Below are 26030 nucleotides of genomic sequence, written 5' to 3' on the forward strand. Positions count from 1 at the left end.
GTGAGAAAGCCAGTGCATTAATGTCCAGTGCAAAATGAATTACCCTTAAACTCAGCAGCTTAAAACAATAAAAATGTATTATCTCATGATTTCCGCAGGTCTAGAGTTCAGGCATGGGCATTTGCAGGTGGTTCTGCCTCCACCTGCTCGGGAGGTTGCCGTCAACGTGTCAGCCAGAGCCGCAGTTATCCGAAGGCTCGACTGCAGCTGGGAGGACCCGCTTTTCTGGTGATTCAGTCACACAGCCTGTGAGCTGGTCTTCCTCACCGCACAGGCCTCTCTGTGCTGTTTGAGTGTCCTTATCACATGGTGCAACGGTGGCTTCCCCACAGTGAGCAGTTCTGGAGAGCAAACACAAGCCACGGAGACTCAGACGTCATAAATGGTCAATCGTACCATGTTCTATTCATTTTAAATGAGTCAGGAATCCAGGGTAGGGAAATGGGCTGTTTCATGTCTTTTAATCTTTTTTTTTTTTTTTTTGGCTGCACTGTGTAGCTTATGGGATCTTAGTTCCCTGACCAGAGATAGAACCCGTGTCCCACTGTGGTGAAAGCATGGAGTCCTAACCACTGGACTACCAGAGAATTCCCAGACTCCCCCTTTTGAAAAGAGAGCATCTAAAAATTTGTAGGCATATTTTAAAATGGCCTTAATTTGTTCAGAGGTATATGGCTGAGGTCATGGGGCCAAAGTGAAGCTAACTGGCACCTATAAATGAATGTGGGAATCCAGCTCATTTATAAACAATGAGGTCACATGGAATAAAAAGGGGAAATACTAGAATTATCTGAATATATCCTTTATAGCCAGTAATCATACTGCTCTACCAATGTTTCTGGTAGATAGTTCCTGGCAAATGATCAGGAACTATTAATTATGCTTCTATTTATAGTTATATTTTCAGCTTTGATTCTTTTCAGATTTGCTTCATTAGAGGAACAATGAATAAATTTGATGGCTTTGCTCAAAATAGAAAATGAATCTTGGGAAATTCAAATACATTAGTTATAAAGGCAAGCAATATTCGTGATTAGCTTTAGAAATCAAACTGCCAGTAAAAGAAGTTTATGAATCTAGGAATTTTTTTTTTTTTTTTTGGTGAAGATACTGAAAAAGGTAGGATTATTTTACTATGAAAATGACACACATATCCAAATGTTTGGAAATATGCAAAGGGGTTGGTTCAAGGCTTTTGAAGCTTGTGAAATAAAACTTTAAATCCAAAAGAGGATGACTGGGGAGGAAAAAAAAAAACAACTTTTAAACAAAGGGACTTTAAAAAATCATTTAGAGAAAAAACAGTTTAGAAAAGTGAAAGGTGAACAAAAAGTGGTACAGATATGTAGAAAAGGAATGCTGCGTGGTTTCTTCCTGTTTAAAATTGTGTCCTCAGTTGTGTCTGACTCTGTGATCCCATGAACTGTATGTAGCCCACCAGGCTCCTCTGTCCATGGGATTTTTTTTCAGGCAAGAAAATGAGTGGTCTTCCATTTCCCTCTCCAGTTTAAAATTAGAGTAGGGTAAAGATTCAGTCAGCTCAAACACTGCTTTAGGGCTGTTTCTCCCTCTCTGTGTCCCCAGACACTGCCTTCCAGTCCCCAGATGGGTCTAAAAGCACCTTTAGCTGTTCTGCCAGCCAGGAGAGGTACCTATAATCTGCCCCCTGCTGCCTCCTGCTGGCCCCAGCTCTGTGCGTGCGTGCGTGCGTCTGTGTGTGTGTGTGTGTGTGTGTGTGTCCATGCATGCACGTGCTTGTGTGTGTTGCTCAGTAGTGTCTGATTCTGTGAACTGCCAGGCTTCTCTGCCCATGAAATTCTCCAGGCAAGAATACTGGAGTGGGTAGCCATGCCCTCCTCCAGGGAATCTTCCCGACCCAGGGATCAAACCCAGGTCCCCTGCATTGCAGGAAGATTCTTTACCATCTGGGCCACCATACCCCAGCTGAAGAGTAGCTTTTATTTTAATTTTGGGGCACAGATTTCTGTCTTCATCCACCGCTGTCATCAGCGATGGTCTGTCCTCTGAGAGACTTTGCAGGATGGTTGTTCGCAGGAAACCTGGCAAATGCCCTCTACTGGCCTGCTTCCCCCACTGGCCTTGCCCTGGAACATGTGAGGCTCAGCTCTCCCTGCTCCAGGGGCTGGGCTGTCCACCACACAGCCCCTGCCCGGGCACTCCTGTGCCATGCCCACGCATGGCGGGTGAGCCGGGAACGCTCACAGTGACTTAATGCTCCTGCATCACTCGTGGTGTCTTTCAGAAACCACCTGTGCCACAAGAAGGACCAGCGGGGTGCTTTCTGGAGCCCATCGCTTCCCTCCATCCAAGGCAAGGCTGGGAGGGCGCCAACAGGGAGAAGCAGACATCAGCCTCACCAGTCTCAAACTCCCTCTCATGCTGTTGTAACATCTACCGGCTTTCCTAAGGTCTTATCCCGAAGGCTTGGCGGACTGAGTTTCTTCTCACAGACCAAGAGGCATCCCCACAGTGCTCTCAACATTTAGTTGCCTCTGTCTCTTCTCGAGTCCCCTTTCTAATTCCTCCTTTCTCCTTCCCTTCCTGTCTCACAGGAACCGCCTTTATACCACAGAGCCATTCTCTGTACACTCTAACTCATAACAAAATGCTCAGACTTCCTGGGTTTGAATACGTAAAGGAAGGCTCTTGGAATTAAAACAACTCTTTCCTCATTCAGTGAAACTTGGCTCTCAAGGTTACTTATATACCTGGGTGAGGTCTGAAAGCCAAGCTGTGTTCAGGATACTACCCACCACTCTGTGAAGGGAGGCATGGCACTGACAGATAGTGGAGAACTGGAGGGCACCATGATTTGTAGGCGAAATGATACCTCTGTTTAATATTAACAAACATCCCCATTGCATCATTACTGAGCATAAAGGAGCATAAAGGACTTCATACGTAGTGTCTCCTGAAATGTCAACAACCCTGTGAGGTAGATACTGTCATCACCCCCTACTTTGTAGATGAAAAAACATAGCCTTAGGTTAAGGATTTGTCAAGATCATAAGGGCCAAAAAATGATGGAGCTGTGAGCTTCAGATCCAGCCAGATGGTCACAAGCAAGCTGTCAGTCCCCAAATCCTGTCCGGAAGAACCATATAGTGGTTGCCCTGTTATATTTGACTCCCAGTTTTTTGACTTTCCAGTGGAAAAGGGAAAACTACAGGCAGGGTGGCATTCCTCCTTTCTCCTAGTCTGAGACTTTGCAGTCTGTACCTCCATCATTGGTGATCTCCAGTCTCTAAGGAAACGAAACAGAGCTCTTAACTAAAGGTTGGGACATCCCTGATGATTCTGCAAAGGGATAGATTGGATCATTCATCAAGAAATAAAAAAACCAACAACTTAAAAAACTTGAAATAAGCTTATTCTAGTTTAAAATCACTCAAGGTCAGACAGCAGGTGAATGGTAGCTCCAGACCTGATGTCTGTTTGATGTCAAAGCCCAGCTCTGGACTTCCCTGGTGGCTCAGAATTGCAAGAATCCGCTTGCAATGCAGGAGACTTGGGTTCGATCTCTGGGTTAGGAAGATGCCCTGGAGGAGGGCATAGCTAAGCACTCCAGTATTCTTGTCTGGAGAATTCCATGGGCAGAGGAGCCTGGTGGGCTACAGTCCATGGGGTTGCAAAGAGTCAGACATGACTGAACGACTAATACTTCAAGAGGTGAGTTATATTCTCAGTGGGGGGCAACCGCCACCTCCCGCCAAAAAAAAAAAAAAAAGCCCAGATCTTTCTGTGGATTTAGGTTAATCCTGCCTGACCTGACCCCAAGCACATTTTCAGGTCTACACTCACTGGTCATACCCTTGCTCCGGGGACCCTGTGCTGTGTTTAACTATCTGAACCGTGCTTAACTGGATCTCCAAAACTCATGCTCTTTCATGAAGAGAGCAGTGGAATAGCTTCAAAATTCTGAGAGAAAGTCAATCTGTGCTTCAGTTTCTGGTTTGTTAATAACTTCAAAAACAAGGGCAAATAATAACATTTTAGGCCAAGACACAGAATTTACCACCTATAGACAATCCCACTGAAAGTCGATTAGAGGAAGTACTTCAAGAAGAAGAAAATTAAACCGGACGGAAGGAATAAAAGCCAAGAAATCGATGAGCAAAGAAACTGGCTGATATATGGTTAAATCTAAAGAAGCATCAACAAGGAATTCCCTGGTCGTCCAGTGGTTAGGACTCCTGCTTCCCCTGTAGGAGGCCCAGGTGTGATCCCTGGTCAGGAAACAAGGATCCCACAAGCTACGTGGTATGGCTAGAAAACAACACAAAGGAAAAAGCATCAACAGAACAAAACTTGTGTGGAAGTGTGAAAATGATGTGGGAAAAAGATACCGTCAACAGTTGAGAGGAGTGATTAGAGTGAAAGCATTCTATAATGCTTCTATGTCCTGGAAGAGGAAAGACTGATCAATTTCATATGATCTGTGTTAAAATGGAAGGCAGGAAATGTTACAGCTTTCCAACCAACAGATGGGAGGACAGGCAGAGACAACAAAGCCATTAGTCCATTAATAAGCAAGAAAGGAAGGGAAAGGCAACATAGAAAAAAACAGGGTAGATAATTAACAAGATGGTAAGAGTAAATCTAAATAAATCCATAATCACAACATTTGTTCTTTTAGTCGTCCAGTCATGTCTGACTCTTTGCAACCCTATGGACTGCACAAGCGTTAAACTTACCAGTTCTGTTAATCCTTTGTTGCACTGATGAGAAATAAGAGATGAATTTTTTTTTAATTAGTCAATGAAAACAAAGGACATATCCCAAAAAGTGTAAAACTCACTGGAATTTGAGTCAGGAGATATCCATCCTGTTACTAAGTCACAAAGTTGTGATCTCAAGTATATAGCCTAACCAGTATGAATCTCAGTTTCCTAAAATTAAACACAATTAAAAAACATATGAATAAATAACAGAATGGGGAAAATGCTTCAAAATCTGACAAGCCATCACAGCGAAGTTTATATTTAAAGTGTAAATACATAAAACAATGCAAATATTGAAAGAGTACACTTGTTGGCAAGACTTGCTGGTGAAGTCTCCCTGGGGTTAGGTCCATCCAGGCCAAGTCCCCAGAGCAGGTGCAGAGCTCATCAAGGAGCAGCAAGTGGCCTTCTTCCTCCCAACTCCCACTAGAGACAGCAGCTGTCCCCAGCCAGGGCCACTCTCCACCCCTCAGGAAGCACAGATCTTCATTTCTGTAAACAATAAAGCCCCAGTACAGCAGACACTTACGAAGTTGAAGAAAGTCCATTCGTGAGACTGGCTTAAGCAAAACCTGATGGTTGGTTTCAACCTGTGAGGTCTGATTTCTTTGGTTCCTAATTCCACGTCTGTGTTGACCTTTTAGGAAAGAATTGGATACTCCGTGCAGGAAGGCTAGCTTCCATTATCTATAGCATCTAGCAGCGTGCTCCGTAGACAGTCAGTATCTGTTATAATATTTCCGGATCAATCAGCTTTGAACAGATACTGCTGCTTAATTGACTTTTTTTCTTCTAATTTTATCAAGATGTGATTGATACGTGGCACTGTGTAAATTTAAAGTGTACACCATGATTTGAATAAAATCATGAAAGGATTATCACAAAGTCTAGTGAACATCCATCATTTCATATAGATGCAAAAGTTAAGAAACAGAAAAAAGTGTGTGTGTGTGTGTTTCTGATGACAGCTCTTAGGATTTATCCTCTTAACAACTGTCTTATATAACCTATGTGGTAAATCACTTCAGTTGTGTCCGACTCTCTGCGACCTCATGGACTGCAGCCCACCAGGCTCCTTGGTCCACGGGATTTTCCAGGCAAGAATTACCAGAGTGGGTTGCTGTGCCCTCCTCCAGGGGATCTTCCCGACCCAAGGATGCTCGAGCATCTCTTACGTCTAACTTGAAATGGCAGGGCGTGGTTCTTTACCACTAGTGCCACCTCAGTGTATTCTATATATATCATGTTGTACATTATATCCCTGGGCCTTATGTATCTTGTAACTGGAAGTTTGGGGTATCTTTTGACCACCTGCATCCAATTCCCCCTCTCTCCATACTCCTATCCCCACCTCTAGTAACCACAAATCTGATCCCTTTGAGTTTGTATATGTATTTGTTTTTGAAGTATAATTGGCCTACAACACTACATTATTTCCTGTTACACAACACGGTGATTTTTTTCTAGATATTTCAAAATGTTCACCACCATAACTCTGGTTACAATATGTCACCATACAAAGATGTTGTTGTTCAGCCACTAAGTCGTGTCTGACTCTTCATAACCCCATAGACTGTAGCATGCCAGGCTCCCCTGTCCTCCACTGTCTCCAGGAGTTTTCTCAAATTCATCTGCATTGAGTTGGTGATGCTATCTAACCATCTCATCCTCTGGGGAATGACCGTATTCCACATACTGTATATTTCATACCAAGGACTCACTTATTTTGCAACTGGAAGTTTGTCCCTCTTAATCTCCTTGTCCTATTGTTTAATTCCCCCTCCTCCCTCCCCTCCAGGGACCACTGACTGTTCTCTATTATACATAACTCTGTTGCTATTTTGTTAATCCATTTATTTTTTAGATTCCACGGATAATTGAAATCATACAATAGTTGGGTTTTTCTGTCATTTCTTAATCTTTTAAAATTTATTTTAATTAATTAATTGGCTGTGCCAGGGTTTAGATGTGACATGTGGGGTCTTTAGTTGTGCTCTGTGGGATCTAGTTCCCAGATCAGTGTTTGAATCTGGGCCCTCTGCCTTGGGAGCATGGAGTCTGAGCCACTGGACCACCAGGGAAGGCTCTGCTTAGTCAGGGTTAAAGGGAAGGATACATTTCTCAATCATTTAAACCTGGGATGAGATATTCAGTGTAAATTTACTTTCCTAAGAAAAAGGAATCGTGGGTACCTACTTAGATGACATTCACTTCTCTGCTTCTGCTCAGTCTGCCCACCCTCCTCATTTTTCAGAACCTTTGTCCTGTTATTTAATATGGAGTGATATTCTGATGTCATAGTAACAGTACATGACTTTTTATTGAGTCAAGTCAATAAGCATAGCTGACTTTTACAAATATCAACTACCATCCTAGGGAGTAAGTGCTTCCTAACATTACTTGTGAACGATTTTCAGTTAGTGTGTCTATTATCACTCCCTAGGATGTAATCCTATAAGAGCCCCAACTTAGTTCAATACTCCTAATCTCACTGTAGAAAAAAAATAGGCCAATGATATTGCCAACCTGACATGTCCTACCTGGCCATATTCACTTTTTAGAAAGGTGAACTGGTCTCTCCAAATAAATTGACAATGTTTAACAATAATTTAAACAAATCAATACAAGGAATTTTTTAAGAACCTTCCTTTGTAATTTATATGTGTTGGGAATACATCTTAATTGTATAAGCCTTTCTTCTGGAAGTATCCCCAAGCTGTGAAAAACTGGGATGCTTAGATCTGCTGATGATTCTTCCTAAGAACCAAGCAGCATCTAGGTCTCTGGGAAATAGTTTTGAAACTGGGCTCCAAAGAACTCTGGTACCACAGTCCTTTATGTCTCAGTGCAGAGAAGAATTCAGCAAGAGCAAAGCAGTAGATAAGAAGTGATTTATTAGAATAGGACATTTGTGAGGCTGACAGGTGGGTGGGCGAGAAATGCTGTGTCCCAGGAACTTACCCAGCTACAGTTTTACAATAAAAAATGTGGGGAGGGGGAGAAGAACTTCCTTCTTTTTCTTGAGTAGACATCATGCTTCCACCATCAGTTCCTCCTCCAGGTTGAGCAGGGGAGTTTTCTTGTCCCTTCAGGGGCAAGCCAGATCCACAAATTATTGCTTTTCATGTGTGCAGGCAGCATGTCCTGGGCTTCCCTGGTGGCTCAGTGGTAAAGAATCCACCTGCCAATGCAGGAGACGCGGGTTCCATCCCTGTGTCAGGAAGATTCCCTGGAGAAGGAAATGGTAACCCACTCTAGTGTTCTTGCCTGGGAAATTCCATGGACAGAGGAGTCTGGGAGGCTATAAGATGAGGGGGTTGCAAAAGAGTCAGACACAACTTAGCGACTAAACAACAATACACAACATCCCTAGACAGTACATCCTGCTGCTGCTAAGTCACTTCAGTCATGTCTGACTCTGTGCGACCCCATAGATGGTAGCCCACCAGGCTCTCCCACCCCTGGGATTCTCCAGGCAAGAATACTGGAGTGGGTTGCCATTTCCTTCTCCAATGCATGAAAGTGAAAAGTGAAAGTGAAGTCTCTCAGTCGTGTTCGACTCTTAGCGACCCAATGACTGCAGCCCACCAGGCTCCTCCATCCATTGGATTTTCCAGGCAAGAGTACTGGGGTGGGGTGCCATTGCCTTCCCCGGACAGTACATCCTAGGGGTTGTTAACTTGCTGAGCTCACTGGGAAGTTGTGGGTCTCCCATCACCAGGGTTTTATTGTTTGGGGGTCTTGGCTTCTCTTGCATCGTTTTGTTGCTAGGCAAGCCTGCTTGGTTTTGTGGTTAAGCAAAATTGCTCTCTTGAGTAATTATTAATTACAGGGGTCTCCCATGTTTTTTCTACCTACAATCCCCTAGTGGGATTAACTATTTAATCATCTACTTTTTGCCTTTATTCTGCCCCTATCAGTTTTGCATTTGAGATGGATGGAAACATGTTGTTGGATGGTCCTGTTTGGTGGGTTAGACTAAGATTCCCTTCTTGAAACATGGACAGGACACTGAAGGATGAGAAAACTGGGATAAGAGATAAATAAGAGGAGATAAGACTCTTGAACATCCTCTTGCCTTCTAGGTTATCTTCACTTTGAAAGAGGGATACAGAACTCCACACTAGATCTTGGTTTTATGCAAGGAACCTTTAACTGGAAGTTGCCACACCAGGGATAAGAAAGAAAGGGAAAGAAAGCAGATGTGGGAAAAATGGGGGAGTTGTTCCCAGAAGCAGGCCAGTGGACAAGCGTAACTGAGCATGTAAGAAAAATGTCCAGAGTTTTTAAAAATACACCTTCCTAGATTCAACCCTAGAGATGCTATGCATCTGGGTGGGATTCTGACAATCCATGTTTTAAATGTTTTCCATCTGATACTGATGCCATATTTGGGGACTCCCGTGGAAAAGCAAAGTTTGTGTCCAAACAAATCAGGATCTAATTCTTAAGATTTCACTTGGGGGGGGGGGAAAGGAGGAATGGGGCCTGAGGATGTTTAAAGTCAGTTGGTTAAAATACTTTCCTCTGTTCTAGCCTTATCCTCTCTCTCCCTTCCAAGCAAAATCTTTTGTATTATTGTTGGCATGGTGGTGGTAATAAGTAAGGGTGAAAAGGAATAACCTTCCAATATCTTCCAAAAACCTAAGATCCTTAAGAGAATCGAATACACAGGAAAAATATTGAGAGCTAGAGGATGGGCCATGCCCAGAAAAAGATGGTCTAGGCAGAGGGTATTCACAGGGTGGAAGGGAAACAAGAGGACATGAATGCCTGGAGTCCTCCAGAGAAAAGATGTGCCCTTGCCTAGGGGAAGACCCCTGGGGAGAAGGCAAAACCTGAGATAGTAGGATTTGATGGCAAAGAGCATCAGGCTTCCCACCCCAAAGCAGATGCCCTGGAGTGCAAGGAGACCCTGGAGAGGGATGGGTGACCCTGAGCATCTCAGCCCAGTAGGAAGGACAGCAAAGGGGACGGAAGGCCAGGAAGGCAAGGTGCCTTGGCAACAATTTGCAGGGCCAGAGGACATCAAGAAACAGGTGCTCCGCCCCTACAGCAGGACATGTACCCTAGGAGCAACTCTAGGAAAAGGCAGTGTGTTGAGACCTGACTTGAGAGTTTATGTTTGTGCTACCTCTAAAAAAATGGGGTTTTGGAACAGAATCTTGTTGAGTTAAAGAAATAGGAATTTACATGTCTTGAATACCTGAGTCATGTCTGACTCATACCTATGTCTGACTCATGTCAAGACATATCTGCTGCACCAGAAGCTAATCACATGAATAACAGCAGCATCCCGTGATAAACCACTGAACATCCTGGATAGGTATTGGGCAGGTATGATGTGTTGTAGAGTTTCCTACAATTCCGGTCCATAGACTGGAATTCTAAGCTGAAGATCACCTGTTGTAATCTTTAGAGTTGTAAGTCACTCCAGCATGCATGCAACTCTTTCTAATTCAAGACTTTCAAATAGGGTCAAAAAGCAGGGTGGCCAAATTTAGCAAAGTTGTCCCATGCAATATTTGCACAACTGGGACATTCTTATACTAAAAAAAAATTATTGCTGTTCTAAAATGCATATTTATCTGGGCATCTTCTAGGTTGTCTGGGAACCCTACAAAGAAGGGAACTCACAGGTGAGGGGGCCCACTAAGACATCTGACACCGTCCCCCTGACCTGGTAAGCCAAGCTCTCACTTCACTCCAGGAGCCCTGCCAAGGCCCTAGCTGAGAAGCAGCAACTGGACAAACGTTGGTGAGAAGAAGCAGGAATGTCAGTGGGCTGAGCGGCTTTCATAAACATCTCAGGCTTCACTCCCTGCACCTGCCCATTGGCAGTGGGAAGTTCTAGAATGCTGCCTGGATTAAAGAAAGGAATGTAGGTTTTGAAATCAGTCAGACCTGAGCCCATCTTGTCAGCTACCAAGTATATGACTTTGACTGAAATACTTTCAGTTCAGTTCAGTCGCTTAGTCGTGTCTGACTCTTTGCGACCCCATGAATCGTAGCACGCCAGGTCTCCCTGTCAATCACCAACTCCCGGAATTCACTCAGACTCACGTCCATCGAGTCCGTGATGCCATCCAGCTGTCTCATCCTCTGTTGTCCCCTTCTCCTCCTGCCCCCAATCCCTCCCAGCATCAGAGTCTTTTCCAATGAGTCAACTCTTCGCATGAGGTGGCCAAAATACTGGAGTTTCAGCTTTAGCATCATTCCTTCCAAAGAAATCCCAGGGTTGATCTCCTTCAGAATGGACTGGTTGAATATCCTTGCAGTCCAAGGGGCTCTCAAGAGTCTTCTCCAACACCACAGTTCAAAAGCATCAATTCTTCGGTGCTCAGCCTTCTTCACAATCCAACTCTCACATCCATACATGACCACTGGAAAAACCATAGCCTTGACTAGACGGACCTTAGTCGGTAAAGTAATGTCTCTGCTTTTGAATATGCTATCTTGGTTGCTCATAACTTTTCTTCCAAGGAGTAAGCATCTTTTAATTTCATGGCTGCAGTCACCATCTGCAGTGAAGTACTTTAACCCTCCTCTTTTAGCCGACTCCCTACAAGACGCTTTAAGGATGAAAAAGAATGCACGTAAAGCACACAGTGAGGTGAATGGCCCTGGATTCACCTCAGTGCTATTATTTCACGCACTTAATTACTAACTAAGAGTGTGTTGCCATTTAGTTGCTAAGTGTTGTCTTTGCAACCCTATGGACGGTAGCCCAACAGGCTCTCTGTCCATGGGCTTCCCCAGGCAAGAACACTGGAGTGGGCTGCCATTTCCTTCTCCAGGGCAACTTCCTGACCCAGGGACTGAACTCATGTCTCCTGCATTGGCAGGTGGATTCTTTACCACTGAGCCACCAGGGAAGTCTAAGTAAGAGTGTAAGAAACTTTCAATCACATTCCTTGGTCTCTGCCTCCCCTCTGGAATATCCTACTTAGATATTTCAATCGTTCGGTCACACAGTTTGTCCCATTGCAACCTCAGTATCTGTCTACAGTTTACACTTTATAGTATTTTCTTTTACCCTTGTCTGTTATACTAAAGAATTATCTACATCTAAATCAAGGAATAGGGGAATTCCTTGGTGGCCCAATGGTTAGGACTTTGTGCTCCCACTGGAGCGGGGCTAGGTTCCATCCCTGGTATGGGAACTAAGATCCCAGAAGCTGAGCAGCCATAAATACATAAAATGGTTAATTTAAAAAATAAATAAATGAATAGCACTCTTAACACATTCCCTAGTTCAGCGTCCTGATCACAATTCCACAAAGCCCAGGGAGTGAGGACAATGTTGGGTTTGTTGTTCAGTCGCGCAGTCATGTGCGATTCTTTGTGACTCCACGTACTGCAACACACCAGGCCTCCCCGTCCATCAGCAACTCCCGGAGCTTGCTCAAACTCATGTCCATTGAGTCGATGAGGCCATCCAATGCTGGTTTAAGTGTAGCTTTTTTCTGACCAAAAATTGTTTAAAATAAAGAATGTAAACATACAGCCATTTATGTAATACAAGTTTCCAAAGGGAAACTTGTCTGCATAAGTATTTATTCAAAACACTTAAAAATAAAGTAAAAGTATAGCCATTTCTACTTGTCCCTAAATGGCAGGACCTATATCACCATCATGTTCCTATCTGCAGAACATATGGCTCAGAATATAGTAAATATTTGTCACATGGTATTCTGAAAGTCTGGTTTTAAAGGCTATATATTCTTCTCTTGTGATTCACAGTCTCTATTTTGATATCCCTGAGGGAGAGTACTATCTTCATCTGATTGCATAAAAGTGATTTTTTTTTTTTTCTGTTTACCTCTGACACAGCAAGTAGTACATGGTCTGAGGTAAGCTGTGTTTAAAAAGAAAGGGAGGAGGCCCTCCCTGGCGGTCCAGTGGCTGGGACTCTGCACTTTCCAGTTTGATCCCTGGGGGCCCCCACTTGGATCCCAGGGCAAGGAACTAAGATTCTACAAGCCAAAAAATTTGTGCTTACAGATATAAAGAACAGACTTTTGGACTCTGTGGGAGAAGGCGAGGGTGGGGTGATTTGAGAGAATAGCATTGAAACATGTATATTACCATATATGAAATAGATCACCAGCCCAAGTTTGACACATGAAACAGGGCATTCAAAGCCGGTGCACTGGGACAACCCTGTGGGATGGCTGGGGAGGGAGGTGGGAGGGGGGTTCGGGATGCAAGACACATGTACACCCGTGGCTGATTCATGTCAGTGTATGGCAAAAACCGCCACAATACTGTGAAGTTATTAGCCTCTAATTAAAATTGATTATTTAAAAAGAGAGAAAAAAAAGTGTGCTTACTTAGTTGCTCAGTGTGTCTGACTCTGCAACCCCATGGACTGTAGCCCACCGGGCTCCTCTGTCCATGCGGATTCTCCAGGCAAGAATACTGGAGTGGGTTGCCATGCCCTCCTCCAGGGGAACTTCCTAACCCAGGGATGGAACCCAGGTCTCCTGCATTGAAGATGGATTTTTTTTTTTTTTACTGTCTGAGCCACCAGGGACGTAAACAAAAAGAAAGGGGGAGTTTAGAGGTGCTTTAATAATAATAAATTATTTTTACAGATTGTAAAGTATTTTTGAAATACACCGAAAAAAATTCCTTCATATGAAAGTGGTTGAGGGAAATAACGAACTGCAAACGCTCAGTGAATATGCATTCAGCCTTCTAGTAAACATGTAGCCAATCTGCACCTGGTACTCTGGATACGGAACTCAGGACACCATGATGTGGCAATACGGAGGGTCTTTTCTTTCTAATGTATTATTTATCAGTCCTTCATTATTTACGACACTAGTAAGTGATCCTCCACACGTCTGAAGCACCATTCTTGCAAGGTACCCCTCATCTCTCCTTCATTTATTTTATAGCGTTTGAATTTGGGTCAATGAGGAGTCAATGTAGGTTCAGAAGACTGATCTGAAGAGGGTCAACCCGCCAAAGGTGAGTTCAGGTCAGCTTCGGACCTAGCAGAACTTTTGATCGCGAGTTTTCAGAAATTGCTTGTCGTGACTGTCAGAATTCACAATTTGCTCTCCCCTTTCTCTCCTCAGCCCTCCCTTCTGCTCTCTTACATCACCCCTTAAACATTTCCCCCCTTTTTTTTTTCTATATTGCTGGGACAGGTAGGAAGTTGTCGGTGAAAGCTGCTGAAAAAAAAAATCTAAACAAAGGATCTTACTTGGCTTGTTTCGATCTGATGTAGAACTGGCCACTGTAGTTTTCTTTAGCTTGAACTTAGAAAGCTTTTAAGAACTGTTGTACCTTTTTTCCATCTCGGTCTTATAGACTTTTCTAAAAATGCTGTTTCAAAGTTAATGATAGAGCAAAGGAAGGGGAAAAGTCGGTTTGCTTGTAAACTCAAAGCAAACCTTGAGAAAAAGAAGCTATCTGAGGAAGTGTAGCAAAGGTGAGGCCCTGATGATGAGAGAAAGGAGAGGCCTGTGCACAAGGGCCGGCAGGGAAAACAGAAAAATGGCTTTTCCTTCCCAACAGTCTGCTCCTAGTGGCCTTTTGTAGATTTGTGTCCCCTCTACCAGTTTACAGAGTAACTGCCGTTCCGCATGGCACTACCTAGTCAGGAAGAAAAGGGGGTTATACTCTCATATTAGCAGCCACAAAGCTAAGACCACGCATTGATCCCAGCACCTCAGCGGAAAGGCATGAGCCTAAAAGCAGGTGCTTCTAATACTAAGTGCTTAGGAGTTACGTGCTGACTCACAGAAAGGGTAAGATGTGAGGACCACACAAGTGAAAAAGCGCTAAAGTGTCGAGCTGTGGCTTGGATCTCGTCATGGCTGGTAGAAGCTGTGCGTTGGCTTGGTGAGGCCCTTGGTGGAGACTTTGGATGTGCTTTGATGTTCTAATTCTGAATCCAGACCTTCGTAGGCCTTACCTTTCCCAAACCAGAGATAGGTCTGTTTAACCAGCTTTGCTCCATGGCTGCAGAGTTGCCTTCTGTTTGATAATACTGCCGGTTTAGTATTGTATGTAGAATAGTATAACTCCACTCATGTTTGCTTTGGAGAATGTTGGATGAGTTCTTTTTGATTTTTGGTTTTGAAGAATCACATTTGTGCTGACTCGTGGTATCCTCTTTTCCTTATAATGAACCCAAACAAGGTGAGATAATTTGAAGACAGGCCTCGGGTTATAGGTACTGGATTTAAAATCATCTTGTTAACCATTATGTCTGGTCAGTTGAACCAGCTCTGCTACTTATGGTAATATTATAGACAGTAAGAAGGTACTAAATCCAGAATTTCATTTCAGCTAATAGTCTAGCTTCCTTTGGAAAAAAGCTGCTAATGAAAATTTAAAATGCTTAATTTCATTTCTGCCCACCTTGTGGTAAAGATGAAATGTACCAAATGTTAAATAAGAGGGGGAAAAAAAATCTACATGTGCTTCAAGCTGCTGGTTCATCAACTCTTACTTAAATAGCTGGCTGGAGGCTAATGGTGAGCAGGGATTCCTCAGCCTGCCCTTTGTAGAAACTTCGGTTATACTCCATTATCTTGATGTTTTGATGCATAAGTGTTCTTATGAACAAATGTATTTACGTTTGGCCTATAGGAGGGGAAGTGTGTGTGAGCCCTTTAAAAAACGATTTTTCGTTTCTTATATTTCACAACTTTTTAGGCCTTCTCTGTTGTGAGAGTTAAGAGCTGTAGGTATGTTGTGCAAAGAATACTTTTGATGACTAATGTCAGGGAAGGAATATTTAGTCTAAAAATCTACTATTAGTTTTTTTTTTTTTCCCCCAAGAAGTAATTTTTGGAGAAACATTGTATTTGAATTTTGTTTTGACTTCAGAGCACCTATGTAAGAAATCAGGCTATTAGTAGGTAATTATAGAATTGCTTTTATGATTTGTTAAGCAGAAAGCTGCCATCATTCCTGTCCTGACAGTTTAGGAAAGTGACGTCTATAAAGATTTTACTCCATGTTGCTTGACCTTTTATACAGCATTTTAGATATTAGATGCTCACCTAGTCCCAAGAATATTCCCTCTTAGAATTTCTACCTTAAAATTAGTTTTGTGAGTGCTTGGAAAAGAGAAAAGCCACAGCAATTCTGAGGAAGTAGTCTGATATTTTTCAGAATTTCTCTTTGCTCACAGCTTCTTGAATTTTAAGATGGTTTACTCTCTGTTCATGTCTTTTGTTTTTCATGAATTAATTCTAAAAGAAAATTTGTACAAATGAAGAAGGATAGTGGGAATTACAAGGTGCCCTTTAAAGTGCTCAAGTATATTTTATATCTAATGTTTAGTCTCAAAGACTGCTAACATTTCAGATGGGCTTTATGACTTCTGCAGCATGGTTAATTCTTAAAATAGTGCCGCTTCTCAGATGTTCTGTGCATACGAATCACCTGGAGACCTTGTTGAAAGGCAGATTCTGATTAAGCAGGCCTGGGATGATCCTTTATTCTAACAAGCTCCCAAGGAACCATGCTGTTAGCCCCTGAGTAGCCAGAGACACCCTTAAGATGGGGAGGTTGTGCCTTTCTGGTGATGGGGGGGGGGTGGTGACTTGTATAGTAGGGTTGTTAACACAATGATTAGTAGACTATTCTTGGAAAGTGGTCTTAATAAATCTATAAAATTCCAGCATCCTCTACAAATGCTTTTTAAAAATAAAAAAGCTTGGTCTCAATGTGAGCAAACTGAATTTTGCAAACTTTATAGTTTTACATGGACTGCAACTTTAATAACGAATCCAGTTTTCTAATGTAACTAAGGAATTATATTTAAAAAATTAAACTAAGCCATTAGATTTATTGTATTGGATGAATTCAGTAGCAGGTGTTTAGAATTTAGAATGTAGAATTTGGGGGTAAATTATTAGTGTTACGTACCAGCGGTTGAAAGAGCACAATACAGTAAGTTTTAAGGGAATTCATTAAGATGATAAAGTATAATGCAGTACATGGACAGAGGTGGTTTAATGTTTTATACACGGACATATATACTAAATGCTCAGATTCGAAATGAACACTTAGTCTGTGTGTGCTTAGAGTTGTGCGTAACTCTTTGCAACTCCATGGACTACAGTTGGCCAGGCTCCTCTGTCCATGGGATTATCCAGGCAAGAATACTGGAGTGGGTTGTTATAGGTTCTTAATAAGTGTTAATGTTTAGATTGTGTTCATAAATTGTTTAAACATATCTATAGCCTTGATCCTTCTTTAGCCTTGATCTCAGTTGTTTGTCCTAGTTTACTTTTTGCCTATAGGTCAATAATGTATGTTTAATGTATGTATGTTTAATCTTTGTTGATTAGGATGGGACTGGTCTTCCTGAATTTGGTTATTTCATTCAGTAAAACTGGATTTCCATTTAGTATTGATGAATTTAAAATGTGGCTTCAACTTTAATGGAAGATACATAAACATGTATATGCTAAAGACTACTATACATTGACATATTCATTCAGGAAGAATAAAATATCTTAACTGGCATGTTGGAATTAAGTGATATAGATAGTTAATCAAAATTTGATTATATTAGTTAATTTGTTTAGTCTTAAGTATTACTTTACTTTACTCCCCAAAGCCAAAGAACACAGTAAGTTAATGAGACCATAGTAATGTACATCTTTAAATTTCTTCCTGATGCTGTGACCTCTCTGTCCCTAAGATACAGACAGAAACTCCAATACCTTTGTAGAATTCCAACCCCTTTTTTGAGTTTCTCCCTCTGAGATTGAAGTTCATTATAATCATCACAATACATTTGGAAAAAAATCCCCACTAGTTTAACCTTATTTTTCTATCTAATAAAATGCTTGGTAATAATTATCACATAGAAATATCTGTAGAATATCAGAGAGATCTAAAATTACTCTCAATAAAATAAATTGCTTCAATACATGTCATAGCAAATACCACATTTTGTGTAGGTAGGCTAAATATATACCTTTCTAACTTCTTGTAACTGTCATTTCTAAATACTCCTTTGGCTAGAATTTTCTTGCCATTTGAAGAAGATAGAAATGCTGTTTGTTTATTTGTTTTAAATCCTCGTTGGGTGTAGACCTAATTGTATTTCATTTATAATTGGTGGACATTCTTTATCTTAAAGAAAGGTCAGCAATCTATTTGCTAATTTATAATTGGCAGACAGATACCATATTCTATGAGGAAAAATAAAGATGTTTCTTGGGGGAGAGGGATAGTAATAGGTTGTCATAGTAGTAATAGGTAGTCATAAATTAAGATTTCTTACAATACACCATCTGTTTTGGGTGAAAAAAACTGGATCCAGATTTAAGTACTTTGGCCACCTCATGTGAAGAGTTGACTCATTGGGAAAGACTCTGATGCTGGGAGGGATTGGGGGCAGGAGGAGAAGGGGACAACCGAGGATGAGATGGCTGGATGGCATCACGGACTCGATAGACGTGAGTCTGAGTGAACTCTGGGAGATGGTGATGGACAGGGAGGCCTGGCATGCTGCGATTCATGGGGTCTCAAAAAGTTGGACACGACTGGGCAACTAAACTGAACTGAACTGAAAGTCGTTCTAATTTTTGTTTTCAACTGAGAAGGAATTCCTATCCTTCTGTATTTTGTTTCAGTTTCTGCCACTTGATCTGAATATGAATAACAGTTTTTTTTTCCCTCTTTATCCTTCATAGAAACAAACACATTGAATTCTACTGATATTCCTAACATGGCTTCTCTCTGTGATTTGGAGGTCTATTGTACAATGCCCTTCACAGTCAAATGCCCCGTTGATGTACTCTTCACTCCCTTCCTTCAATATATCCTCATATCCCCATGCCTTGATGGGAATCCTGTAATTTCCAGACGATCCTAAGCCAGCTATTTGAGTCTTGTCTTTCCAATGGCTATCATATCATACACTTGGGAAATATCTATTCTCATTATGCAATAAGATAGTATTAGGAGAAGACTCTTGAGAGTCCCTTGGACTGCAAGGAGATCCAACCAGTCCATTCTAAAGGAGATCAGCCCTGGGTGTTCTTTGGAAGGAATGATGCTAAAGCTGAAACTCCAGTACTTTGGCCACCTCATGAGAAGAGTTGACTCATTGGAAAAGACTCTGATGCTGGGAGGGATTGGGGGCAGGCGGAAAAGGGGACGACAGAGGATGAGATGGCTGGATGGCATCACCGTCTCGATGGACGTGGGTTTGGGTGAACTCTGGGAGATGGTGATGGACAGGGAGGCCTGGCACGATTCATGGGGTCACAAGGAGTCAGACATGACTGAGCGACTGAACTGAACTGAGGAGCTAAACATTTTAGGCAATGTGAAGGCCATCAGAGATAGAAATTTCTAAAGTGGGGAATTCTCCACTGAACTGGAAAAAAAATCTTAAGAAAAAAACAACCCCAAACTTAAGTATCAGGTAGCTTCCTAAATTTGCTACAAAAACGACAGAGTGCTGGCAAAGGTAAGAGGATAATAATTCCTGCATAACTTTTTCATAGGGATCTGTTCATAACGTTCATGAATGCTTTATCATGTGTAAATGAATGAATTTGAGAAATATTAATGTGTTATGATATACTGAAAAAGAATGTATGCAAGCTAGGGAAGGTTATAGAAAGTAGTTTAGCTATATTCATCATTGTATTTATTACAATAAGATGGAAACAGTTGGCATTGGTCATAATTGGATTTTGGGCAAATGAGCCACAGTATATGTAGAGTTGCTAGTATGTGTCAACACTGTTCTGTGTGTTCAGATTATAGCAGTGAGGGAAAAAACCCTGAAGTCTAACACCTAGTAGGGGAGAAATTAGTTTCTAATAAAATACACCCAGTGAAACAACCACGGAGAAGGCAATGGCACTCCGCTCCAGTACTCTTGCCTGGAAACTCCATGGACGGAGAAGCCTGGTAGGCTGCAGTCCATGGGGTCACTAAGAGTCAGACACAACTGAGCGACTTCACTTTGACTTTCCACTTTCCTGCATTGGAGAAGGAAATGGCAACCCACTCCAGTGTTCTTGCCTGGAGAATCCCAGGGATGGGGGAGCTTGGTGGTCTGCCGTCTATGGGGTCGCACAGAGTCGGACATGACTGAAGCAACTTAGCAGCATCAGCAGCAGCGAAACAACCCAAAACATAAGATCACTTCGCAGAGACAGCCATTTCAGTTTTGTCTGGCCCAAAAGACTGATGAAAATAGAAGTTATGAATAAAGTATGATTAAAGAAGATAGCTACTTTAAAACAGAAAATCTACAAGTGATAGCTTCCAATTCTGTGACCTACAGAATATCATAGGTTTTATAGAGATTAAGTTTTATCATTTCTAGAAATTGCTTAATTGAAAGTTTGAAATAATAATTATTCCCTTCCCCCTAAACTTAACTCCTAATATAGCTAGAAGGAATTCAGGAATAGCTATTATTATTCCATGACATTTGATATTTTCCCCAATTTACATAGAGTGTCTCTTAGAGAAATGTTCAATAATTATTTGTATGTTTGAAGGTGGGCAGTTTTTTGTTTCATAATCAGAATATTTGTTATAACTCATTCTACTTCTAGTAATTCCTAACTGAACAATAAGTTCTCTACCAAAAATATGTGAAGAATTCTAGATTTGTTGATTTGTGACTCCAAACTGAATTTCAGCACAGAAACAATGTTAGTTTAGAATCTCAAATTACGTGTAAGAAATTATTTCATCCTATAGTTGAGGCTGATACTATTTCTGGGTAAAATCAGGCAGTGAGAAATTTAGATTTCTAAAAAAAAAATACAGATTTCTTTTTGTTTCTTATTTCTTCTCAAGCTTGGAAAAGTTGCTAGTAACTCAGTTACCTGACTCTGGGACTAATGCATTATTGTTCCTCACATTTGCTTAACTTCAAAAACTTATCATAAAATGAGATAAACAATTAAGATCAAGGCTAAAGAGGAATGTGGATTTATCTCCCTAAATCCTGCTAATCTTATATCCTGAAGTTTTATCTGAATTTATCCCCATTCTTTGCATGTCCTTTTCTTTCAGAGCTGGGATAGGAATGCTGTGTGCACATGTGTGTGTGTTTGCTCAGTCATGTCTGACTCTTTGGGATCCAGTGAGCTGTGGCCTGCTAGGTTCCTCTGCCCATGGAATTTTCCAGGCAAGAATACTGGAGCGACTGGCAACTGGAGTTGCCATTTCCTACTCCAGGGGATCTTCCCAACTCAGGGATCAACCCCATGTCACTCATGTCTCCTGCATTAGCAGGTGGATTCTTTACCACTTCACCATTTGGGAAAACCCAGGAATGCTGTCCCATATACCAAATAACAAGCCCCTAACAAAGGAATGATTGTTGAGTCCCAGCCAATCTCCTGTGCTAGAAATCTTGACTTTGGAGGGTGAAAAGGGTAAATGGGATGTGGCTACATTCAATCTCTTATATTTGTGTAGTGCAATTAAAGATTCAGGTACGTATCTGTCATTGGAAGGACTGATGTTGAAGCTGAAACTCCAATACTTTGGCTACCTGATGCGAAGAACTGATTCATTTGAAAAGACCCTGATGCTGGGAAAGATTGAAGGCAGGAGGAGAAGGGGATGACAGGATGAGATGGTTGGATGGCATCACCAACTCAATGGACAAGAATTTGAGTAAACTCTGGGAGTTGGTGATGGACAGGGAGGCCTGGCATGCTGCAGTCCATGGGGTCGCAAAGAGTCGGACACAACTGAGCAACTGAACTAACACATCTTTCCTAGAAGTTAGCTTATTATGAATTACTTTACTCTGCTAGTCACATTCCTAGCTAAGAATCTTGAAGACAAATAATTGTATTGAAGAAAGATGAAGTGCTTTAGGAGGAAGAGATTTAGGGGGAAGAGAGTGCCTTAGGGGGAAGACACTGAAGCACGAAAAGGAGGTAGATTAGTTTTGTCCATCATATTTGGGAAATTTTTATAGTCTTGGTGGTTTTAGTCAGAGAGGCCATTTGTTCTGTAAACCTATGCTTGATATGGCATGGTTCCTTAGGTGTTGGAAGGTACGACAAATTTCAAGGTACTGTAGGTTCGGCTTCACATTTTGACATGTGATTTACATAGTGATTGGAGTCATGCAGTTTGGTGGTAGTTTGGTTTAACAGTCTTACAGTTAATTATTTGTATCTGATGACTGGATGCTATTAGATGCTTTTAAGCAGTTTTTATGAACTATATATATAAATCCTTTCATCAGAACCACCAACATGTTGAGGTTAATACTCATTTTATTTGTAGATGAGGAAACTGCAACTTAGGAGACGGATAACTTTCCCAAGACTACGTATCTACTGAGTGATGGATTTAAAATTAAGTGTGTGTCTGTCTGCATAGTCATGTCTGGCTCTTGGAGACCCCTTGGACTGTAGCCCTCCCAGTTCCTGTGAAACTCTTCAGGCAAGAATACTGAAGTGGGTAGCCATTTCCTTCTCCAGGGCATCTTCCCCACCATGGATTCAGCCCTGGTCATCTGCATTGCAGGCAGGTCCTTTACTGTGTGGGCCACCAGGGAAGCCCAATGGACCATTAAGCCTGTTTTCACAGTAGTAGATTTTCTTGCTAATCATTTGGTTACTTTGTTTGAACTCTTACAGAAGAGTTGAGTTATAGTCTTGGCTTTGTCTGCCCAGCTAAGGGTCCTCCAATATGCCACCTGAATTCTCTGGACCCCTGTCTTGTCCGTTGAATGAGGTCTAGACCACCTGAGCACCAAGATCTTTTTAACGGTCAACTCTTAAAATATCTATACTTTGTGGATTCAGTGTTTGAGCCTAGCTCGCTTACTCACTTTCCTAAATACGTCTCCTATTTGGGGCAAATATATGTACAGTTTTATTACTGCTAATATATCCTTTACCTCTCATGTGAGCTGACTGCTGTAGGTAGTCACTGTACTCATTTACTGCATTTCCCATATACTAGGAAATATACTAAGTGCTCCACTCGTATGATCACAACAGCTCTATAAGGTGGATATTAAAGTTCCCATTTTATAGGGAGAAGGAAGGTTTTGACTTATCCAAGGTCAAACTAGAGTGGCGGAACCAGAATTCGCCTTCTTTGACAACAGCTCTTATGTAACAATGGAACATTAATGACACTGTATGTTTTTCTAATTCTGCTTTAGGCTTAAAGATCATGAACATTGCTTTTTTCAACCGGTTTTTTTCTTTTTATAAGATAATGTTCGCTCCTAATTTAACTATCTGCTCACTTTCTGTCCTCTTTACCAACCACGAGGAAGGAGAGTAAGAAGGAGGTTACTGCTTCTGTGTTAAATGCGTCTTTCAAAGTCTACGTTTATAGCCGAGCACAGGAAAAGGAACGGAACCCCCCTGGCTTTGTGCCTCTGCGGCAAACCGTGCCTCTCTCCTTCCGCGTCCTTTCCGAGAATTAGCCTTCCTCCCGTTAACTACATTTCCCAGCGGCCCGCGCGGCCGAGAGCGCGGGCTCGACCAGCCCTTCCTTCCTTCCTCACCTATCAGCCGGTCGCAGCGTGATGACGCAGTCTCGCCGGGCGCTGACGAGTGACGGTGTTCTGGCTCGCGACCGCAGCGGCGGCCTTAGCAGCGGCAATAGACGCAACAGCGGCGACTGCAGGGACGACGGCGGCGGCGACGACGACGACGGCGGCGGCGGGGCGGGCGCTGTGCGCAAAGGGGAGGGGTAGGCGGGCGGCGCCGGCGGCTTCAACTGCGGCAGCTACACGGCTGGGGCGTGCGGAAGAAGAATCCCCATCAGCCGGCGGCCGAGTTAGGCCCGAGCAGCGCCGGGGGCCGCTCGCGTTGTCCTCTGCGGGGGAAATCTCCATAGAGACGGTGACACACACAGAGGCGGGGGTCCGCGGGAGCCTGCGGGACCGGAGAGCCAGCTCCTCGGCCTCTGTGGCCTCCCCGCCCCGCTCCCCCCACCTCGCTGCCGCCAGCGCGCATTCTCTTCTCCGCTTCTGCTCGCCGCTCCGCGGTTCCCAGTGGGCCTGGGCCCCCGCTGTGAGGGCAGCGCGGGCGGACTCTTGGGGGCTGGGGCCGGGTGAGGCGAGGCGGGGGGCGGGGGTCCTCTGAGGCCGCCTCTGCCTCTCCCGCCCCGGAGGGGGAAGCCGCGGAGGCTCCGCCATGGCCTCGGGAGCCGGAGGCAGAGGAGGGGGCGGTGGCGGCGGCAAGATCCGGACGCGGCGTTGCCACCAGGGCCCGATGAAGCCTTACCAGCAGGGGCGACCGCAGCACCAGGTAAGGGAGCCCCGGCGCTCTGTGTGAGGGGGTCCCTTCGCGGGCCCTCGGGGCGGCGGGGGGGCGGCCCTGGCGCCCCAGGCGCCCCACGTGGAGCGTCGGGGAGGCCCCGGGCGAGGCGGCGGGAGCCGAGGCCGCCGGGGCGGCGACGGGAAGTGGGCTTGAGGCCGGCCAACCCTGCGGCGCACACGTGTGGCTCGGCCTCCTCTCTCCACCAACCCCCCGCCCCGCACCCTGGCCCTCTCCGCCCCGGGGCTTTCCCCGGGCCTGGGCGCAGGGCGGGAACACAAGTACGAAGCCCACGGTGGGCCTAGAATTCTGCCCCCCCCCCCTTTTTTTGGCGGGGATTAGGAGCTTGGAGGAGGGGGGGTGGTTAATTACTCATGTCCCTCAAGGGAAAAGGGAAAATGCTGTGGTTGGGAGGGCCCCCCACCCCCACGCCTGCAGATTTCTAGTCTCCCGCGTTTCAGCGCGTGCGGGGAGGGGGGCTGCCCCAAGGACTCCTCCGATCCTCACCCCGCCAGGGTACCTACGTGGGGCTTGACGGGGGCGCTGTTACAGGGAAAGTGAAATAACTTATTCTCCATCCTTTAAATTCTCCATCTCCCCGTGGCCCTCCCCGATCTAAGAGCCCTGGCTTATTTAATTTTTTCTTCAACCTGGATATGGTTAGTGGCACTGGGGCATTTTGAAAGTCCCTCTCCGCACTTACGTCTGTTTTTCCGTCGCGAGACTCTTCCCTCCCCACTTTTGTCCAACCTTTCCCCCCCCCTCCCCACACACCCGCGCGTTTTATTTTGGAGACTAGAATTGGCCATTATGCACAGTTGACTGGGACTCCAGTTCTGATCTCATGCACAAAATATTTTAATATTGCAATGGGTATTCTAGAAGTTTAGGTACTTTCGACACTACAGGAATGTTGGTGGTCTTGAGGTTTAACCACCTTGTGCACTCGTGGGTGTTTGAAATTATAAAAATAGGAGTTTATCCTCAGATATTTGATTCTGAGAAAGTTAAGTATTTTAAGTTTTGCTTGTTAACGGGGGATTGAGTGGGAAAATGTTGAAAACCTTCTAATAAAAGTCACTTATAAAACTTTTCACTGATAGTAAGGTAGGAAGTAAGTGTGGGCCTTACACCTATAAAAAGTATAGCAAAAGGGTCTGATAACTTGTTGCATACTATAAAAGGTAGACTTCTAGATTGCTTTATTCCAGATGATGATAAATATTTAACAGTTAAACATGTTTGGTGCTGTTGTTAAATTGTATCATTAAAAACAGAATTTTAAAAGTAAAGATTTGGGAGAAGTTTCTTAATAGTGAAATTTCGTAGTTTATAGTATTAGGTAGCTCTCTACTAATGGTTACAAGTCTTGGCTACTATCAACTCCCACCAGTGTTCCCCCAGATAGGCTTGGTTTTCAAATTTTCTTTGTGAGGAGCAAGATTAGAATTCAGGTCACAAGCCTGGCCCTTTGACCTAACCCTTTTGTTGCGAGGAAGTTTGACACATGTGCTTTCTGTTTTTTCTGAAAAAATAGTGCTTTCCTTAGGAGAAAGTTACTACATAAAAAATGAAATGTAAATACAGATCATAGGACAGAGTTTAGAAAGGAGCTTCTATATTCCAGGTGGCGAAAGCCAAAGTCACACCTTATTTTTAAATATACTTGGATAAAAACCTAATTTGAGGGAGATGATGCCTTAACAGCATAACACTTGTGATCCAAATTGTCTTAGAGCTGATATGATTTCAGACTGTGCAGTTTTATTTTAAAGTTTGGTAGTTTATCATTTCCCCCTGTTTAAAGTATTCAGCTTTTTGCCACAGCCATTTAATTGAAAAAGTACATTTGTAGCTTTTGAATTGAGATTAAAGGTGTTTGGAAGTTTCTTAATCAACTCTGCAGGTATTATTAGTATTGGCTAATATGGTTGGATAGCATGACTCACCAACTCAATGGACTTGAGTTTGAGCAAACTCCGGGAGGTAGTGAAGAACAGGGGAGCCTGGCGTGCTGCAGTCCATGGGG

General features: G+C 43.2%; 2 protein-coding genes across 7 annotated transcripts in view; one reads left to right on the top strand and one right to left on the bottom strand.

Annotated features, from left to right (window-relative positions):
• Positions 1-59: 59 nt before the first annotated feature.
• LOC138425449 (uncharacterized) lies at positions 60-24302 on the bottom strand. Of its 6 annotated transcripts, none has more exons than XR_011251216.1 (3): positions 23969-24302; positions 23245-23476; positions 7619-7971 (listed from the first exon to the last, which is right to left on the bottom strand). XR_011251216.1 is itself a non-coding variant. In XM_069563345.1 (2 exons), exon 1 carries the CDS (start codon positions 23878-23880, stop codon positions 23248-23250), a length of 633 nt encoding a protein of 210 aa, XP_069419446.1. In that variant the 5' UTR covers positions 23881-24200; the 3' UTR covers positions 60-341; positions 23245-23247. The 6 variants fall into 6 exon arrangements, 3 of the variants coding, with proteins under 3 accessions (XP_069419446.1, XP_069419444.1, XP_069419445.1); XR_011251215.1 differs by having other exon boundaries at positions 23245-23558; positions 23969-24215; XR_011251214.1 differs by having other exon boundaries at positions 7619-8043; positions 23245-23558; positions 23969-24142.
• The window catches only part of NUP153 (nucleoporin 153), a 67713-nt gene continuing 64940 nt past the window's right edge, over positions 23258-26030 (top strand). The window contains exon 1 of the mRNA XM_069563315.1: positions 23258-23992. Within this exon, the coding sequence (XP_069419416.1) occupies positions 23879-23992 (114 nt within the window). The 5' untranslated portion in view covers positions 23258-23878. The remainder of the gene's footprint in view (positions 23993-26030) is intronic.

This window comes from Ovis canadensis, chromosome 20 (genome assembly GCF_042477335.2).
Source record: "Ovis canadensis isolate MfBH-ARS-UI-01 breed Bighorn chromosome 20, ARS-UI_OviCan_v2, whole genome shotgun sequence".
In the NCBI taxonomy this organism is placed as follows: domain Eukaryota; kingdom Metazoa; phylum Chordata; class Mammalia; order Artiodactyla; family Bovidae; genus Ovis; species Ovis canadensis.